The following is a 21,371-nucleotide window of genomic DNA, read 5'->3' on the forward strand; positions in this document are numbered from 1 at the left end:
TGTCATGTTTTCGTACATGTTTGTGTCAGTCTACCAGAGCAAAACAATAGCAAGAGAACGTGGGTGGTGCCTCCCGCGGTCCGTCAGTACACGAGTGACTGCCTTGCTACAAGCACGCTGCTGCTGCTTCTCGTGGCTGCTCTAGTAAGTTAAGTCTTCAGTTTACTCTCAGAGTGAAGGATTTCAATATTCTGAAATTCACTATTCATAGATTTTTTGCTTCTTGCCTTACCTCAAGGTAAGGTAAGGTAACCAGGCAACATTTTCCTCGCCAGCAACGCATATAGCTGCTACGTAAGAGTGTTGGCCAAAATTATACTATGGAGTATCATACGAAATTTAACTTGAGGGAGAAGCTTAGTGATAGTGGAGAATAAGAATATACTGACTTTTACAATCAAGTTGGTACAGTGATAGCATTCCTTGCATTAAATCCCCCCCCCACCCCCACCAGAGTCGACCTACTGACCCTCCCCTGGATGCAATGATGCAGCCCCACATCTCTCGGGTACCTATTTACTGCCAGGTGAACAGAGGCATTAATTGAGTTAAAAACAAAAAAGTGCCCAACCATTTCTGTCCCACCCGGGAATCGCACCAGATTGTCAGTCAAGAAGGACAACTGCGCTGCGAGAACACAGTTAACCTCATCCCGGGTGTGTAATTCTCGTACATATAAATATAGACAGAAATATTCGCATAATTCTATATTTTATTTAGATAAAGACATGAGACATTATATAACTTGTGGTAATAATGTCACTATGGTTGAGTTCTGGGAGTGGTCCGGCTTTGTCCGCCACCAGTGTCACCTTAATACAAAATAATCTACGCTGATTGTTGGATAAAGAAACCAAGTGATTGCCATGACTCGTGTTATTGTCCCTCTGAGATACAGTGTGGGGGATACGTGTCCAGAGGACCCCTTGCACACCTGTATATCTCACACAGGCACGGAGGCCAGAGGCCGCTCAAGGAAGGGGGTCCAATGGGAGGCCCAGGGCGGCCCACGGGGGGTCCAATGGGGTCTCCCTCCCCCATGGGGGAGATAAGTGATCAGGTTGTGAGCTAACTAGAGATCATATCATCGGTAAGTCATGGCGACCTTCTTTTACATTTACTAAGCATTTTATGAGGCCCAAAGCGCTCTTAGATCGTCTGTAAAATAATAACTTTGGGTCAAGAAGTTTCGAAGCTCGATAATTGTTTAATAGACAGACTATAAGCCGCCATGATGAAGGAAAGATGTACATGTTTCGTAAGTGGCCACATAAACGCTTGATGACTCCTGGACCTGGAAAACAGTCCTCGGGATGTAGGTCCAACTAGTGATAATATCCTGGACATCTGACTTCAAGGAAAATAAAGTGATTATTTAGCTGTATACTTTCCTGGGGCAGATGGTGCGCCGCCATCTGGACGACAGAGTCCAAGCATAGAGACCTCCAGCACCTCTAACAGAACATGTAACTACACTGGAGATGGAACACAGAGCGACAAAATCATCCCAGAACTAAGCCATACCAGGAGCGGCTGAGGGCCTCAGAACTAACACCACATCAAACCAGACAAGACAAGGCTGATCTCATAAGAGACCCTTAAAATACTATTGTAATTAGAAAACGTTAATCCAGAAAATCTACTTTAAAAGAAACACCGTAACTCATTCACCTGACAGCAGCTTCAAGCTCAACACACAAATGAAGAACAAATTCTATTCAAAAGATAATAAATCGACGGAACACTTACCCACCCCAAGCTGTAGAGTTATGGCGGTGTTATAATTATCTCCTGATCACTGGGTTGGTGTTAGGATTAAGGCCCATCAACCTGTGGAATTTCTTATGATTCAGTTATTATATTTGATCCTTAACTGAGCCATAACTTATAATTTTCTAAGTTTAGAAAAACCTCATGACAGACATCCGCCCTGGCATGCCTGGTGGGCATGACAGGTGAGCATATACGCATTTTATACAAAGACTAGACCCTCATTTTCCTCCGTATCAGGTACCTAGATTGTTTACATGCTTATGTTACAAACACACAAGTTCCTGTACTTTAAACTGTTTGCTGTATGGCTGATCACGTCGACATGGTTGGGGTAACCAACCACGTGTCCTCCACGTGGAGCCATCATGGTCACAGTTGACTAGTATAGTGTTAGTGTATAGTAATACAATTGAATATTAGAATGTTGACAGTGTATCTTTATATTGTGTTTTAGTAACTTCTTTTGCTTGATAGTTAAGATTGTACTTTCATTTCTTATCACTACAGAAGAGTAAGATTGTGATAGAATGTGTATTCTACAGAAAACCCCTTTAGCATATACAATTGCTGCCGAGCTTCATATAATATAAACATATTCTTCAGTTCATAATTTAATTTTAATTTTGCCCTGAAGGGCGAGTTTATTGGGCAGTGCCACTCATCCTGTGAGTGGACACACCGCCATAGTGACAGTATTGGGCAGCGCCACTCATCCTGTGAGTGGACACACCACCATAGTGACAGTATTGGGCAGCGCCACTCATCCTGTGAGTGGACACACAGCCATAGCAGCATGTACAACACTCCCCAATAGGAAGAAAACCCGCTGGGTTGTTCATCCTGTCACTTATACCCAAACGCAAATGGGACTTGCTTAACCGTCTCAAGTGAACAGTTTCTCAAACTAGGAGATTAACATCTGTCAACTCTTAAAATCTTACGTTATCTTGCGGTTGTAAAATGGGGGAATCTCTTAAGAACAGTATCTATATTTGACAATTAGTATTTTCCTAACTCAGACAATATGGGGCTTAATTCTACACATATTTCTAATGTCTCTTAGGTGTTCACTCTCTCTCAGATAGTGGTCAAGGCGGTGTCCATCACTCTCACTGCAGTTAATATATATCCAAGTCCTCGTCAGGCTGGACCACAAGGCTCATTATTTAATTTCATATTAATAATGTATCACACGGTCAGGAGAACTGGGATTCTTTTGCGGGAAACTCATAAAGGGCCACGAGCCTAAATCATCGCATCATAAGATAATGTTATGAAGGTAACACAATGGCTTACTGTCGTTGTTTAAGACTACGACTATGTACCCTCACCACTGTGTCCTTGCAGGTGGGTGAGAGGAGCGGGAAAATGAGACGTGTGGCCACCGTGGCCACCTGCACCCTTAATCAGTGGGCCATGGACTTCCAGGGCAACATGGAGCGAATCATTGAGTCGGTGGAGCGGGCCAGGGCAGCAGGGGCCAGGTACAGATGCGGGCCAGAGCTGGACGTCACGTAAGTTAATATATATATATCGCTTATTGTGTTCCATGCGAAGACGTCTCCTAGGGGGCCGTAGTCGGTGAAATAAAGCAGGATCCTTCTCACCTTTCACCTTGTTTATCTCTGAAACAACTTACTTAACGTGATATACTTTTTATTTAAATTTTCGGAAACTGCTGATAATGTTCCAGTTTCTTATCTTGCAAGTTTTCATAAAAAAAATCAATATTATCCCATTACTTGGTACACTGGTCACGGCGTGAAAATTATCAAATACACCGTCCACAGGGGGTACAGCACCAGTTCATGACCCACCGTCCACAGGGGGTACAGCACCAGTTCATGACCCACCGTCCACAGGGGGTACAGCATCAGTACATGACTCACCGTCCACAGGGGGTACAGCACCAGTTCATGACCCACCGTCCACAGGGGGTACAGCACCAGTACATGACCTACCGTCCACAGGGGGTATAGCACCAGTTCATGACCCACCGTCCACAGGGGGTACAGCACCAGTACTTGACCCACCGTCCACAGGGGGTACAGCACCAGTACATGACCCACCGTCCACAGGGGGTACAGCACCAGTACATGACCCACCGTCCACAGGGGGTACAGCACCAGTTCATGACTCACCGTCCACAGGGGTACAGCACCAGTACTTGACCCACCGTCCACAGGGGGTACAGCACCAGTACTTGACCCACCGTCCACAGGGGGTACAGCACCAGTTCATGACTCACCGTCCACAGGGGGTACAGCACCAGTTCATGACCCACCGTCCACAGGGGGTACAGCACCAGTACTTGACCCACCGTCCACAGGGGGTACAGCACCAGTTCATGACTCACCGTCCACAGGGGGTACAGCACCAGTTCATGACCCACCGTCCACATGGGGTACAGCACCAGTTCATGACCCACCGTCCACAGGGGGTACAGCACCAGTTCATGACCCACCGTCCACAGGGGGTACAGCACCAGTTCATGACCCACCGTCCACAGGGGGTACAGCAACAGTACATGACCCACCGTCCACAGGGGGTACAGCACCAGTACATGACCCACCGTCCACAGGGGGTACAGCAACAGTACATGACCCACCGTCCACAGGGGGTACAGCAACAGTACTTGACCCACCGTCCACAGGGGGTACAGCACCAGTTCATGACCCACCGTCCACAGGGGGTACAGCAACAGTACATGACCCACCGTCCACAGGGGGTACAGCACCAGTACATGACCCACCGTCCACAGGGGGTACAGCAACAGTACATGACCCACCGTCCACAGGGGGTACAGCAACAGTTCATGACCCACCGTCCACAGGGGGTACAGCTGTGGGGACCACTACCACGAGAGCGACACGCTGCAGGGAGCGTGGGAGGTGGTGTCCCAGATAATGCAGCACCCGGCCTGCGCTGACATCATGATGGATATAGGCCTCCCAGTCTCCCACAAGAACGTCATCTACAACTGTAAACTTGTCTTCTTCAACAAGTAAGTCAATATATTTCATATCAACAATATTCTGACAGCGGTTATCGTTGATCTCCGTCATTGTACGAGGGTCAACCCGTCCTCAGACCGAGCTCGTTAAAGCGGCGGCCGTCCTCACCACACGTGGCCAACAGCATCAGTGCCTTCTTGTTAGTTAATGAAAAAATAAACTAATTGGGTAGTGACTTATAGAACACTTGGATTTATAAAGGATTAGTAACTTAGTCGGGCTTGCTTGAGTGTTCTTCTTTAATGATATAAAGTCGTCATGACTGGTAAACAAAAAGTGAAGGTCTCATCCCAGCAAAGAAGTGTCAACATCACATTCTTATGGCGGGAAAACTTTAACCATACTATAGATATTTTAGCTGATTAAATTTTTGTCAGATTTAAGAGGTAATAATATTGTAATGTAAAAATCATGTATGCTTTCCTTAGGAGAATTCTGCTGATCCGGCCCAAGATGATCGTCGCTAACAACTTCAACATGGGGTCGAGGGAGGGCCGCTGGTTCACTCCCTGGCGCAAGGTAACACTAACGCCTCACACTACACTACGTCACATGAGTAGCCTAGCCTCCTTAGTCCTCTTTATCAAGGAAATACACTTGACACTTGACTTGAAAGCCTGGCCTGTCCTCAGGCCAGGCTCGTTAAAGCGGCGGCCGTCCCCCCCCCCCCCCCCCCCAAACACGCATTGTCAATTTTAACGTTTGTTTAACGTTTTAAAGTTGGTTTGTTTTCCATTAGTGAATAATAAAATTAGTTTATACAGTATAAGTTATATGTATAGTTAGGCGAAGGTTAGATGGTTAAGTTCTATTGGCGATTATTTGCATTTGAAGTATTTGGGCGAACCATTTACAGTGTTGTGAATCGAACAAAAGTCGCAGCAAAACACTTGTTCAAGAAGTGTTCGAATGTCATCAGCGGTGAGTCGTGTGTAAACAGTTTTTTCCATTCATAAACAGGGGGTTTGGCGGGTGCATGGAATGGACTTTAGCCTTTGTTTGTGAGGACGGGCTGTTTAAAACTACATTTGATTTGTTCTCGAGCAGTGCTTCGCTCACTTTGTGTTAGAAGCACTGCTGCAAATCCTTCACTCGTGTATTGACGTTTTACTTTGCTAATGGCTGTACTTTGCAGAGTAAAAATATAATAACAATAGTTGTTTTGGTTCTTGTTTTGTTGTTACTGTGTATTGTTATTACGTTAAAGTGACTGCACAAATAATGACTGCACAGGGAGGTCAAGTTAACATAACTTTCACTAACGATAAAACGGTTGTTTTCCTCAGAAAGAGCTACTGGAGCATTTTTTTCTTTTTGCAATTATTACTATTATAGAAGTTTGTAAACGTCCGAATTATGGTGATTTGTCAAGTAAACAGCATTATTCACAATGTCTGCCCTTAAGGCCTATTAATATTAATTCAAATCGTAAGCTCTCTCTATCCTATGTAAACCTGATCACAGGGTCATTGCATAGTCATGAGCACTCCTCTTTTCTGGTGTTACACAATTTTTAAAGTAGTTTTGATACTGAAGGAACACTTTCTGATGACCAAATATTTTTTTAAATGGACGGATATCCACTAGGGAGAATACACGGATGGCTTCCGTATTTTATATTACATCTAATTATATTAGATCTTGAAGAAAGTTCCTGTTTGTGCCAAAAGTGTTGAAATGTAAATATTGTCTAGCAATGCAGGTTTTATCGTCTTGTCCCACAATGGTTCACAGCTCCCTGCGCTATGTTCACGACTAAAATATACTTGCGCTTAGTGCCAAAACATTAATAAGCCTCCTATAGATGAGTGACCTTCAGCTCAACATCAAAACAAACTAGGAATCAGTAGTGATGTCAGGAGCTTTCCGATGTGGTCAGCGGTAAATTTAGCAGAGCCGTGGCGCCACAGGTGCGGGAGGTGGAGGAGCACCTGCTGCCTCCCTGTGTTACCAGCGTCGCCGGCCAGACCTCCGTGCTCTTCGGGGACGCTGTTATCGCCACCAGGGACACCACCATCGGCTACGAGATGTGTGTGGAGCTATGGAACCCGGAGAGGTAACTCCACTACCGTATTTGTGTCAGTTCTTCAGATGGACTTACAAATAATTATGCTATTTGATTAATTCCTTGACCCGTGAGATATGATAATACATCACATGGAAGACAATAACCAACAGATGTAATTAATTAATGTAAGGAAACACAAAGATGAGAGTTTACTTAACAGATAATAAATATCGCCTCTAAGGGCTTCATCAAATCAAATAAAGATTCGTCGTCGGATATTAAAGCCTATCTAATCTTGGCGTTTCTCTATTGTGTTCTTAGTACCTCCCCCATTACCATAAATAATTAATATTTCACCGAAATATAGCAACAAAATTTGGAATGTAGCAAAGTATTATGATTTTCACTGGGTGACATGTGGGTCAGGTGAACAAGAAGAGCAAAGGGGTAGAAATAGCTTAAGCTACTTTATCCCTTTGAGATGTATTTTCTTGTCTCAATAAACGTACTTGAATAAGAGCAAACTACGAGTGACTGACACGGCCGCCACGCCCCAACAGCCCGCACGTGGCCATGTCCCTGGATGGCGTGGAGATTATCTGCAACGGGTCCGGGGCACTGCAGGAGCTGGGGGCCGCCGACGACACCTACAGCTGCGTCAGGCGCGCCACGGCCAAGACTGGCGGCTGCTACCTCTTCGCTAACCAGCGAGGCTGCGACGGTGAGTTGATTCCCCATTTAATTACCATAGTTGTGCATCGTTAAAGGGCCGCATTTATTGCTAAGTTACGTCAGGACTTTGCAGACTGCCAAAATTGTTTGGCAATCATATTTATAAATTTTCTCATAAACTTTTACATATCTGATTTCATTTGCATATGCACGACCATGTACCTGTCATTACTGACACGACCATGTGTACCTTTCATTACTGACACGACTATGTGTACCTGTCATTACTGACACGACCATCTGTACTTGCCAAGTTACACTGAGCAGGAGAAATTCGCCCTGTATGGCTATGTATAATGTAGCGTGCTCCCTGCCTCAGGCAGTTCGGGTTACTTCGCGGGAGACGCGTATATCGGAATGAATGGCGAGATAGTCGGGTGCGCGGCGGGGTACAGCCTGGCGCAGGTGGAGGTGGTCACGGCCACGCTGGACCTAGAGACCGTCCGCCGCTACAGGAGCCTCTTCCGCAGCAGGTGCGAGCAAGCTGCCGCTAGCCCCACCTACCCCAGGGTCCAGGTACTGCCATGAATGCTCAGGTTCCAATGTAGTGTTGTCAGTGTTCAAAAATCAATTTGTGTAAACCGATAAGTGCATACATTCATATTTATGAAGAGTTGCAATCAGTATCATTAATTACTAGCAGTCTGAACTATACAGACCTATTACACTGCAGGTAGACTTTTCCCTGTGCAGTGAAGTGGCATACCTGCCGTCCTGTGATCCGGTGGTGCCCTGGGTGCCCAGTGTGGCGCAGCAGGTGGTGGAGGGCCCTGCCTGCTGGCTTTGGGACTACCTGCGCAGGTCCGGAAGGAAGGGGCTCCTCCTATCTCTCGCTGGAGACGTAGACTCCTCGGCCACGGCGGCCATCGTCTCCTGCATGTGTCACAAGATTGTCGACGCCGTCGCTGCTGGGGATAAAGAGGTTAGCGATAGTTAATCTTGTATATTGTTTTATTTATTTATTTATTTATTCATTCAGCCAGCCAGTCAGTCAGTCTGCCAGCCTGCCTGTCTGTCTATCTGTCTGTCTTCAGGAAAGCTCTCAATGTAGACTTAGATGAGAGCCAGTGGGACCAAGTCACACTGCCAGTTAGATTTGGCGAAATAGGCATACAAAAGATAACTGAGGTAGAGCTTCCAGCATTATTATCCTCATGCACAGCAGCCAACGAATTAGTTGGGAAGATCCTAGCAGAGCGTATGAGAGACTCAGTGGGAACTCATGATCCTAAGTTGATTGCAGCAGCCAATCAATGGGAAACCATTGCACATCTTTTACTCTGACCACAAGCCCCTAAAGACCACAGACAGGCCCACTGGGATAGTCCCATAAAGGAAAAGATTGCCACAACAATGCTTGAAAATGCATCTGCTGGGAACAAAGGCCGCCTCCTAGCGGTAATAGCACCCCATGCCGGGGATTTTTTATTTGCTGTGCCCAATGCAGCCCTGGGAAAGGTAAGCTTGATTGTTCCTAGGGTCTGCTTACCTTTTTTTTATTGCCGCTCCTACCTGTTGTGCAAGTTTCATTGAGTGATGGACTTTGAACCAAAGATCCTTTTCTTCATCAATCTGCAAGGTAATGTTAGGCATGCAGCAAGATCCTTGTACAATATTAATAAAGCGTAGTTTTGACATAATGCGGTTTCCATTTAGTGAATGAAAATGTTATATTACATGAATTCATATTGCACATAGATCCACTGTACTAAAGCTTGAGCCCATCTTGCAAGTGCAGGTTGTGTGTGAGATCCAGAGGATAACGGAGGATGGGGAGTATGTGCCTAGTGATCCCCGAGAACTATGTGGCCGCCTGCTGTACACGCTCCACCTGCCCTCGCCTCCACCTGCCACTCATAGTGCCAACCAGATGTGCTTGCCTCCATCTGCCGCCCATTTGGCTCACCAGCTGGCCAAGGAAATCGGCAGGTGAGATTCAAGTTCCAATAAGTTTATTGAGACAATAAAATACAATAGCTTAGGCTATTTTATACCCCCCCCTGACAGGTAATGTATTCTTCCTGCACCCCAAGCATGAAAGAAACCAGTCTTATTCGTATTTATAATGACAAAGTCTTAAATAGGTTCTTGAGCCCAACAGAAACATTTGTAATTCTTCCATTACCACACCACAGGATGGGTATGAAGTACATAATATACCATGTTGGATAAATACAGTGTAAACACGTGTGTAACAGCAAGTACCAGAGCGTAGCTGTGGAGGGCGGAGTGTCGGCCATAATGGAGAGCTTCACAGCAGCCAGTGGCTCCTGCCCCAGACACCAGCACCAGGGAGGATCACCCGTAGAAGAAGAAGCCTTCGACCATCTCCATTCACGCCTTCGCATGACTATGGCCTACCTCTTTGCCCAAGTAAGTTTTGCTTATTTAAAAGTATTCCAAGCAATTAAGATATATGATCTCTTTTTTGCAGCATATATTTAGAATATTACAGATCAGTAAAAATGAAATTTAGCAATTCAATTCAATTTTTTTTATTATGCACCCCATACCCATCCCATGGGCAGTGGTGGAAAGGTTTACAGAGGCACATAATGGGTTCAAAAACTGAGCCCCATAGTTCGTTTAGCTAAGCAAGTGACAATCTTTTGAAGCTAGTTACATAAATTTTAATGTTATATATACATGTCCATATACATATACAATCAGCTACCCTGCTTTACAAATGTTTGTCATAACACTCATTAAGACTGGTAGACTTATTACATTTAAGTTATAATATTTAAATATCATTTTAGAATTGTTGCACTTAATTCTGTATATACTACTTCAGCATGCGAATATTTGAGAATTAAAGTTCTTGATATTTAATCTTGTTACTCTCGTTTTATGTATTTACCAAACATGTAGCATACACCAGGAAAAGTGTGTTTATGTATTGTAAAGTGTGACTCTGCATCAGCTGGGACTGTGGTCACAAGGCCAGACAGGGGAGCTGTTGGTGCTGGCATCCAGCAGTGCTGATAACATCATGGCAGGCTCCTGGGCCAAATACGGAGACACTTCAGCTGATGTTAACCTCCTGGCTCGCTTTCCCAAGAAAGAAATTGAGAAAGCTCTCTTGCTGTGGGCTAAAGACAAGTGAGATTGCATATTAGAACATTACATTTAAAATTGTATTATGATAACGAAAATCAGCATGTAATTTATTTAGCTTCTTATTATTGTGCTTCCTTTCTGAACACTGAACAGCACATACTGTATATGTTACTGTTCAGGAGAATTTCATTATGTTGCTCATTTTCAGACTAAACCTTCCGGTTCTGAAAGATATTGTAGACTCCAGAGCAAGAGAAAGCGAAGGTAAAACCCTAACAGAGGAAGAGATGGCTGTGATGAGGAACCTGCAAGCAATGGAATATTGTGGTCCTTACTCAATGTTCAGCAGGCTAATGTATCTATGGAGAAATACATGCTCTCTTAAGCAGGTACTATTTATCATTTTTTCTTGGAATAAATAAATTTGATGAGAGGTCAGTTTTACTGCAATACAATACTGTATTTGTATTGAGTACTGGGTGACCACCTGTCCCAGCACAGCTCAAGAGCTCATATTCCATAATGTAAAATGCAGAGGTTCTACAAGTTTCTATAATTTCATGTTATAATTTTGTTATTGTGTTTACAATATCTTATATTATGCTTTTATGTGTTTATAATATATTATAGGCAGCTTAGGTAACCAGGGCTGACCCATTGCCCCCCCCCCATGACCATTCCCCCAATTACTCTGCATAGTTTGGTGAGGCTGGCCCCAAGTGCTTTAACCTTAGCCACACACACACACACTAACAATTTTAATATATAATATAATATTTTTTAGTGTTAAATTGTAAAAAAAAAATTATTTCACTTAGCATTGTCTTATAGGTCATCTTATTTTTATTAACATTATATACCATTTAATTTATAAGGATGAATATGAATCAATAAATATTCACTTTTTTTTATACATGAATACATTATAACAGTTGCAAACAAAATCAGTTATAAATGTCCAATAAATTTCCTGAGTATAAACCCAGTTCAATAATAGTAATAATAATATTGGATTATTGTCTTGTGTTTAATTTCAAGAGCAAACATTTTTAGAGCTGAGGACTGACATCAGGGAGAAATGTTGTATCTGATCTCTTTGCTGATACTGCATCAAGTGTGCCAAGTATTGTTGTACATAATTAGCAGCAGTGTACCAACAAACTCCATCCAAACCACCATTTCATGCAGCCTATCTTAAGTGTTAATTTTGCCAACTTGTAAGAAACTGTGTAACATTAATAAAGTTACAACAAGTGTAGTCTGGCAACATTTAAACTAAATTCTTTGTAATATTTTTTCATCCTTTATACATTTTACATTAACTCCTGCTGTGTATACAGTATTTTCATTAATAATCTTCAAAAATAAAAGCATTGCCTCAAACCTCAAAACAAAAATGTAATTCATTGGATGCATTGTAATCAAAGATTTGTGTGTACTGTACTATAGAAACTCATAATTCTCTTCAGATGGGAGAAAAAACAAAGGCATTTTTTCGGTGGTCCAGCCAGCAGCGGCACAAGATGACAGCTCTGGCAACCCCCTACTATGTGCCAGGGACGGGTCCTCCAGATATCGACCGGCCCTTGTTCTACAATCACACCTGGTCCTGGCAGTTTACGGCCATTGATAGGGCGGTAAGTGATAGGAGTACAGTAAAACCATACCTATATCAGTCACTTGTAAACATAATCTTAAAAAAAAATGAATGAATAAATATGGCATCATATTCCTGTTATTAGTGTGATGGTGCAGATTCTCTGTGATGAAGTTGTTGAAAATAATGTGGAGTGACAGATGATATTAAATACCTAACATTTCATTGTAACACTCTCACTTCAAGAATGTGCTTCTAAACATCACAAAAGGGAGACACTAAATGATGATTCTGCATTTTTATGATCAAATAATTATTTGTATACCTATACTTGCCTTGAATTCTCTTAACAGGCTGTATCAATAATGTCAATTTTCATTATTAATGCAGGTTGCTGTTCTCAAAGCAAGAATTATCTGCAGTCACTACTATACCAGTATTAAACACAGTTCATATTTCCTGACAGAACATTGTCTTATTTTCTTACATAAATTCACTATTTAATATTTTAACAGGTTGAACAATTAAACAGTGAAAAAAAGTGAAGACTGCCTCATCACCACCTGACTGCTACTCGATACTACGCTGTACAGAACTTTAAATTGCCAGTTTCTACAAAAAAACTAAGACTAGACAATAGAAAAAGGCCTCGTTTCCTGCAAGGTCGGCGTTTGACTCCCAATGGTCTGAGCGGTTAGGCATGGTCCTCATAACCCCTTCCAAGTGCTGTGTAATCATACTGGTTTTGCACTTGCTCCTCATACTGTAATTACATTACCTTGCCAATATCCATTGCAAATACGTACACTTTGTTTTTAATGGATTCAGTTCTTTCTGCAGTTCTAAATGACAAATTTGGTCAAACTAAACTATTGGAAGCAATGAAGATGAATGTTACTTTCTCATTACACTTTTATTAGAAAATATACAAATCAATCACAATTATCATCTTCCTTGAGATTATACAATCATAAAACACAGGTACTGTATATAACTTCATGTCATGCATTACCACAATTCAGGTATGTTGTGTGACCAATAAAAAGTGATAATTCTTGTAAAATTAGCAATAAAATGCCTAATACAGTAGCAGTGTATAAATGTCATCCACAATTAGGAGCTACAAAATAACCATATTTTGACAGTGTGGTCCAAAGATTATTTTATGATCCATAAAAGGTAATATTTTTAAAATGCTGGAAGGTCAAATTGACTACTTGACACTTATATTTCCTATGATTCATTACACACATCATGTGTGTAACTAATGAGATTTACCAATGTATAACCATGAAACCTACATACATTGCACTGCACATAGCTAGTAGTTAAAAAATGCCAACATAAGACGGAGAAGACCGTAGTAAGATGAAACAAACTTCTAGTCCAAACTGGAGAGCATCAAGTTCGGTTTTATAAAACAAATGAGTGAAACTAGTAATTTTTTTTTTCTACTCTGCAAACACACCAGACTTCTACCATAATAATAAAATGCGAACCAGATTATGGCAAGTCTTGAAAAAGCTTTTCCATTACTACACTTGATAGCAAAAGAATAGCAAAGTACTGTACTTACAAAACTTACTGTTAAAACGTAGTTGAAATGGTTTCTGCTCAAATGAATAGTTACAATAGTTAAAGAGAAAGGCAATTAAGAATAATTAAATTTACTACACAATTTTTAATTCAGCTTAAAATAACACATGAATTGGCTTTTTCCACTTGCCATAACATAGAGCTACAAAAATAATGTTTAGAAATTTATTCTACTTACCATAACTATCAGCTTTAGACTTTCCCAATGTTCATAATTATGGCTTTTTAATGATAAATACTTGCCTTGCTCTATGTATTTTATTATTCAATATAATTTATTATTATACTTTCATATCTGAGGTTAGTTTCAAACTTAGAAAAATAAGAATAAAAACATTTTATTCAGTAATTACTGCATTGCAAATGCAGTTATGCAATACTGTATTATAATATAATACATATGGCTCTTTACTTTCATATAAGAATAAATGTTACTGAAAACTGAAGTACTTGCAGTCCAGTAATTTTACATCCCAGGTATTATTTATTGGCAATACAAAAATGTAAAGCTATTTAAATACAAGTTATGATGGGATCCTAACCTCTCCAAGTCCATAATACTGTATCCATATTGCTGGGCTGGCCTCTCCTACACTGTATCCAGGATACAGGAAAAGTTAGTGTAACTAAATCAATCTATCACTGTCTGCTTATTTAATCCAAGAAAAATTCCTAATTATATACATAATTTGTTTTCCAAAGCTGATGATAGATCAGTAATGAGCCAGGTCTCCAAAATAAGCTGTAAGTGCCTTCTTCTTCCTCCCCATGTGGTTATATTCAATGTCAACAGTGCCACCAATGCCAGCAAGTTCAATAATCTGTTGAGAAAGAAAAATTAATATAAAATTAAAAATATTCCAGTATCCAAAGTTTATATTTATTTATCGTATACAAAAAAATCCTCAAACCTAAAATAAATGTATCTGAAGCATTCATGGCACAATATTCATCCCTACATCTCACTTGTGAAATCCAGGTTTTGAAAATAATCAATCTCATACAATTTTGAAGCATTTTCAAGGAATGGTAAAATATTGTCTTCACTGATCCTTTCTTTGGTTTACTTTCTTCAAAACATCTCCTTTGTATAGCTATAATTATTCTTGGATAAGGTATACAGCACAGTATATAAAAATAATAATTCTAATCCACACAACTAGGAGTTACTAAATATAGTATGAGAATTCAAACCTGATAAATGTTGCTGGTCCTTGGTAGGTAGAGGGCAATATCAGTGGTAATAGCTTGTGCAGCAGCTAACAGCTCCTCACAGCTAAGCACTCCACCTAAGCTTCTCACATCATATACATCATCACGAAGGTACTCTATACCTCCCCATGGTGGGCTAAGAAACACCACATCAGCCTGTGCAAAATGTGAATTTCAATTAGTAATTTTACAATTGTTATATACATTAGTGTATATGCAGACGAGGAGTCACAATAATGTGGCTGAAATAGGTTGACCAAATCGCGCACTAGAAAGAAGTCCTGGACTATTCTCAAGTTGATTGTAATGAGGGAAGGAGGAGAGGCAATAAATAAGATTAGTGTTCTTTTACATACATACTATTACTCACTATATTACAATAAACTCCAGCCACCTGCTTATTGTATATTTAAATTCATTTTACTAGAATCTATATCAAGTTTTTGATTACTTAAGGTATTCTTCCAATTTAATCCAGTAACAATTTTCACCATATAAATAATAATAATAATACCTTATAGTAACCATAAATACACATGGTGCCTACTTCAGTGACATGTTTTGCTCCATCTTTACATTTCATTAGTTACCATTCTCTCTCTCTATTTCAAATTATACATTACTTCCATGTAAACATCTCTCTATGTTTTTAAAGGTGTCATCTGAGACACATTCATCAAAAATCGTCAATACAGACCACGCCTCATGTTGGTATACCCCGAGCTCTACTACACAGTCCCGCATTCAAGAATTTTCCTCTTTTCATCATCCCTTTAACAGGTCATATAATATGCATACACAAATCAAAACAGCCCTTACCATCTTCTACAAAACACAAAATGTAATTTAAAAACTGCACAGCATATGTTGTAAATATAAAAGAAATCTCCTCATTCATACCAATAAACTTTAGCACATTTTTTAGGGGGAAAAGCAAGTAAAGGCATTGTAATCTGAATTCTTTTTAAGACATTATTTTCCAATTTTAATAAAATATTCTTGAATACAAATACACACCATGAACATTTATATATACCAAAGACATTACGTCAGCTTAGTCGAAGCCTATAACCCTATGCATACCAACTCTTACTGTTTTTACGTCTAGACACAAATAATGTATTGATCAACTAAATAACTACTGTAAGTGATATGTTTTATAAATTTTCTGAAAAATGTCCCTTTTCTGAGACTTTAACAAAGATATGAAGAGAAGTAGATTTACCTTCAGCATGGGGGCAAGTTTGAAGAAGTCTCCAATAATGAATTCAATGCGGTCAGCTACTCCGTACACATTAGCATTGTGGCGCGCAAGAGCAATTTTTTCTGGGTCTATGTCTATGGCTATCACTAGAGGAAGATGATAAAACAAGTGTTAGTCTTATCCACAACTCTAGTAATGCTACCAAATAGCTTGCCTTGTTTCAGATAAAAGGATCTTCATTAGACTAAAAATGTAATATAAAACAAACAAAATTTATCCTCATTTCTACCTGTGAAGTGGTACTGTGATGGCTACATACATACATAAAACCCACAATGTTCATTACTAATTGCTCATGTTTACATTTGCACTTCATCAATTCCACCAACATTTTTCACTAAGTACTATCTCCAACTACCTTACTTCTACTTTTTTTCACCAGTTAACATTTTCTTTTATATTTAATAATACACCTACCTGGCTTTCCACCAGTCTCTATGTTGCACATTTTAATGTGTTTTTAAAATGGCCTCCTATTTTCTCAAACTTTAATTTTTCTTACCACAATGTTCCCTCACAAATAATTTATTCCCATTATACAGTACCCCCCTTTTTTCTTTTCTCTCTTTACGATACCATCCACAAAACCCACTTTGTTATCACCTAGTTTTACCACCTTTTCACCAAGCACTTTCTTTCACTTCTACCAGCACACTAGCCAATTCAAAATAAATATTCATTGTATACATCCTTCATGATTAAGATTCATCTATTCTCAGTCACTTCCCACAAGATCATTAACAATTTTCCTTTTGCTCTTATCAGCCAAGTAGATATCACACCTAACTTCTCCACTTTCATTGGTTCATCTCTTGGTCTCTTTTCTACCCTTTCTCCCTAATACTACTATGGAGAATCGGGTCAAGTATTCTATGCAAAATGTATAAACTACCATTATAAAAACTGTAATGAACAAATATTCAAATATAAACATTTTGATGCAACAATTATTTGGAAAACCACTCACCATGGTTGCATGTCAAGGCAAGCTGTATAGCACTGCCTCCTGCTCCACAAAAGGCATCCACAACTGTATCACATCTGCATCTATCAGCATGATGAGCAGCAATCAACTCTGGAGTCACTGAATACCATGATTCTGAAAAAAACAGCGTTCGATGTAATGAAACGCCATTTTCTGGGCGAGTCCCGGAGGCTCCCCAGAAAATAAATATATATACTTTATATATATTTATTTATACTGGGCTGGTATACATGTATTAGACTGTGGCATCAGTCAATTCGAATGGAAATCTAAGCCTACCGGGGACCACAAGCCAGAACCTGGCCCCTTTAGAGAGGCACCAGGAGCAATGGCCTATGGAAAGACCCATGTATTTGGAAGCATTCCATGTTTGCAGGCGATGAGTCACAATAACGTGGCTGAAGTATGTTGACCAGACCACACACTAGAAATTGAAGGGACGACGACGTTTCGGTCCGTCCTGGACCATTCTCAAGTCGATTGTGTCACAATCGACTTCAGAATGGTCCAGGATGGACCGAAACGTCGTCGTCCCTTCAATTTCTAGTGTGTGGTCTGGTCAACATTCCATGTTTGTCATCGACCGGAGTTTGGCACCAGAAAGGTAGGCATAACAAAAACCCCACATTGTAAAAATTGCTACCTAAAAACTGAATAGGGAGGCAGAACTCCCAAACTAACACAAGGAAACAAGAAAATGTCACTAACGAAGTCGCGCCGATCGTCCATGCAGCCACCCCTACCCAGGAGGAGGGGGCTGCAGTGGCCCTACCCCCTGCGCCGGCTGCTCCAGCTATCAGTTCCTCAGCTGATGTGGACTGTGGCAGTCGTCGACTCTGGCCTCTGACTCCTTGCAGTTCTGTGCCTTGTGGTATGTGGTGTGCAGGCCAGGAGTAACTGATCAGTACTGAGGCTGCATGTGCTTAAGGCCACTTTCCCTAGGCACCCTGTAGGTATTGCCCTTGCATCTTGGGGTTCCCTTCCACAGGGCGTTCGGGAACATGTTATCCATTCAGTCTTGGTCCCAAAGGGTTCGGATAGCATGTGGCTGACTGTAATTAAATTTTCATTTGTAGATAGTTTGTAGTGCCTAATGTTTGTTCATCAATTAAATGATAGTGAGTTGGTCTCTTGATGGCGGACTGAGTTAAATTCAACATTGTCTTCCTTCTCTAACTGCAAGACAATTTGTAATGTTACTGTCATAGTGGGTGAATGAGTCATCAGAGTCTGGCAAAGAGTGTGTGCACCTGTTGAACTATTGTATATATTGGCCACTGGCTCAAATCAGAAAACGATGCATCAATGCTAAAGAAAGTTGATTAATATATTATATAAAATAAACAAAATCACATATCCATTCATTATATCTTTACATTATATATCACAGATTAAAAAAACACCATTACATCCAGGTTGTCATTCACAGCAGCACCCAATCACTTCATGACATGATGTGTGTGCTTCTCATGAATTGCCAAATACATTGCTGTACAAGAAATACATTCATACTTCCAATAAACTGCTTCCACCCAGCCCTATCTTTTACTACAGTATATCCTGTGCATGTTCACACACATTCCCCATATCTTCTCACACTTGCTCATTGGATCAATCGACGGCCATACTGGCCTTCCAATCCATCCCCTGCCTTCAAATTCATTACAATATACACTATTCACTGATCTACCATCATCCACTCATTATGTCCAACCCACCTGAGAAAACTCTTCAATTTTGCATTTTATATACTTATGCACTCCACATCTCACCATGACATTTCAATTCCTTATTCTATTTATTCTATTTGTACCACACATGCTTATAAACTTGTCCATTTGTACTATTCTTACTAGTGATTTGTTCACATTCATTCCACGCCATCTTGCAGCCTTCTGCCTACATCTACACCTACAGTACTGGTATCCTATTTTTTTTTTAACCACTGACTTAAATGCATCAATCACCATGCAATCTATTGTCCTCATTAGCAACTAGCACTTCATACTAGTTCCATATTCCCTATGTTTAACATACTACCATTTTCTTGTCTCCCTCTTATGTTTACTTTGCATCCATAAAATCAAAATTTTATTGTAAACTGCTTGTGCTATTTCCACACCCCGACTAAAAGTTTCTCTCGTTACTTTGTCCAACTCTGCATTTCTTTGGCATTATTCACCAAACATTTCTGGCGTGAATTCCATCATCGAGGTTCATTTATTTATAATCTACTGTAATTATCTAAGGTCACTATCAACTATCTCTGTACTCATCTAATAGTCCTCTCACATTCAATATCTCTAATTATACAGTACAGTTAACTTGATGCAAATCAACATTACCTTGGTCCAACTTTATACCCTCATCATACTTAATAAATAAACGATGCCTTTGGGCCCAGTATTTATGTATATCCTTGGGAATGTCAGGTGGTGGAGACTCTGCTATCACGCCATAATTTACTATTTGGCACCCAGAAATTATCTCCCTCCATGTTGCTCTTTCTGCCATTTCTGGATTCTGGTTAAAAGTGAAGCAAGAATTAATAACGTGTGACAGTAACACTACAGTATAGCTGAAAGTATGTCATGTTTTATTATGTTACTAAATACACTGCACCTCCTTTAAACTAGGTATGTTGAGATTACATGTCAGCCAGAATACATGTAATCTCAAGTACAGCAAGTACAAGTACAAGATGCTTGCACAGCAAGTACAAGATGCTGTGATGAATGAGTGTATGAGGAATAATGAGTGTGTATGAAACATGCAAACAAAATTAATTCATTTAAATAAGACAAGACAATATACATTACTGGAAGAAACTGAGAATATTGACTGATGCTCTACACAATACTTGAATAGGTTGAAAGGTTAACTTCCACAAGGGCCCCAGTAGAAGACTTACTTCTTCCTGCGTCTTTAATAATCCTGTAACACTTGTTGTAGACTCTGCATTTCCTTCTTCATCAAAAGTAGTATATGTTCTAGTCCAGTCTTCATGGTCAACATCATTACTTATTGAAAAAACTGGATAGGAATCATTCACCTATGAAAAAGACATATTATCTATATATTTCAATGCCAAGATAATCAATCACTACTAATTTTTCAGCTACAGCATATTTCGATGTTCATCACAGTACTGTACATCTACATTTAAATGGTGGAAGTTCAATATTTTCCTCAAACATGTTAACAATTTTTCACAGTTCATACACAGTTCTCATACCAGGAGCAAGGAAGTTCTTAGGTGTAAATTTACATTGCCTAACATTTATTAAATGTCTACATTATTATGCATGATTTAACACGTTCACTGCCTGATCACACATATTCTGTCATAAAACAAAAAACTGAAGTGTGTGAGATAACGCAAACGTCGTATTAATTAATTTAAAAATTTGTAAAAATTCCATTTATTGTCCGAATACTATGGGACTTATTTTAAAATGTGTGTCAACGTCTTCCCATTCCCTGTATACCTCACATGAGATCTTGACCCCGCCATGTGGGTGCCCACCCACGCTGGAGGCTCACTGTTCTCGTGACAGCCGCGACCTCTCCTCGAGTCGAAAAGTTCTCTCATTCCAGTTATTTTATCTCGGGTATTTATTGTTACCAGTTTTATAAACACTGCAAATTGACTTCCAAATGGATACTGATCAAAAACAGAGCCAATCCATGACAAAAGCATTGAAAGAAACATGTATGAGGAAAAAGTTGAGTGTTCGTCGAAAGTATAGAAAAGCGAGACTTGTATGTTCTTATATGCAAATATCCCTTTACAGTATTTTATTGCAAACAATTTGATACCAAATTGAACAATGTAGCATGAAAATTGAGGCGAGAAAGCTTAAAATAGTATAAACATTGAAGTGGTGAGCCCACGGGCAATGCTCGCGCTACCTTGCGGTGCATGGTGGGTCTAAAGTATAAAAAAGTGAAATTAATATGTTCTTATATGTAAATATTCCTTTACAGCATTCTATTGCAAACAATTTGATACCAAACTGAACGACGTAGCACGAAAATTGAGGTGAGAAAGCTGAAGAGATTTTAAACATTGGAGTGAGGTTGTGTGCTCACGGGCAACGCTTAGCCGAGCTTGTGATGTGCGGAGGGTT

The 21,371-nt window shown here is 40.2% G+C and overlaps 2 protein-coding genes across 3 annotated transcripts in view; one reads left to right on the forward strand and one right to left on the reverse strand.

The window, feature by feature from the left end:
• LOC123745347 (glutamine-dependent NAD(+) synthetase) lies at positions 1-13,271 on the forward strand. 2 transcript variants are annotated; one of them, XM_045725826.2, is made up of 14 exons: positions 1-144; positions 3,121-3,287; positions 4,607-4,777; positions 5,216-5,306; positions 6,698-6,843; positions 7,356-7,516; positions 7,847-8,043; positions 8,201-8,449; positions 9,266-9,456; positions 9,726-9,900; positions 10,451-10,629; positions 10,796-10,976; positions 12,057-12,224; positions 12,700-13,271. In XM_045725826.2, the coding sequence occupies exons 2-14, from the start codon at positions 3,142-3,144 to the stop codon at positions 12,727-12,729; spliced, it is 2,085 nt and encodes a 694-aa protein (XP_045581782.2). In that variant the 5' UTR covers positions 1-144; positions 3,121-3,141; the 3' UTR covers positions 12,730-13,271. The 2 variants fall into 2 exon arrangements, with proteins under 2 accessions (XP_045581782.2, XP_045581781.2); XM_045725825.2 differs by lacking the exon at positions 1-144 and adding an exon at positions 1,072-1,090.
• The window catches only part of Tgs1 (Trimethylguanosine synthase 1), a 15,951-nt gene continuing 7,658 nt past the window's right edge, over positions 13,079-21,371 (reverse strand). The window contains exons 9-14 of the mRNA XM_069300797.1: positions 20,153-20,293; positions 19,587-19,764; positions 17,224-17,355; positions 16,218-16,342; positions 14,975-15,148; positions 13,079-14,601 (exon numbers count right to left, since the gene is read on the reverse strand). Coding sequence (XP_069156898.1) covers positions 14,494-14,601; positions 14,975-15,148; positions 16,218-16,342; positions 17,224-17,355; positions 19,587-19,764; positions 20,153-20,293 — 858 coding nt within the window. The 3' untranslated portion in view covers positions 13,079-14,493. The remainder of the gene's footprint in view (positions 14,602-14,974; positions 15,149-16,217; positions 16,343-17,223; positions 17,356-19,586; positions 19,765-20,152; positions 20,294-21,371) is intronic.

This window comes from Procambarus clarkii, chromosome 44 (genome assembly GCF_040958095.1).
Source record: "Procambarus clarkii isolate CNS0578487 chromosome 44, FALCON_Pclarkii_2.0, whole genome shotgun sequence".
Taxonomy (NCBI): domain Eukaryota; kingdom Metazoa; phylum Arthropoda; class Malacostraca; order Decapoda; family Cambaridae; genus Procambarus; species Procambarus clarkii.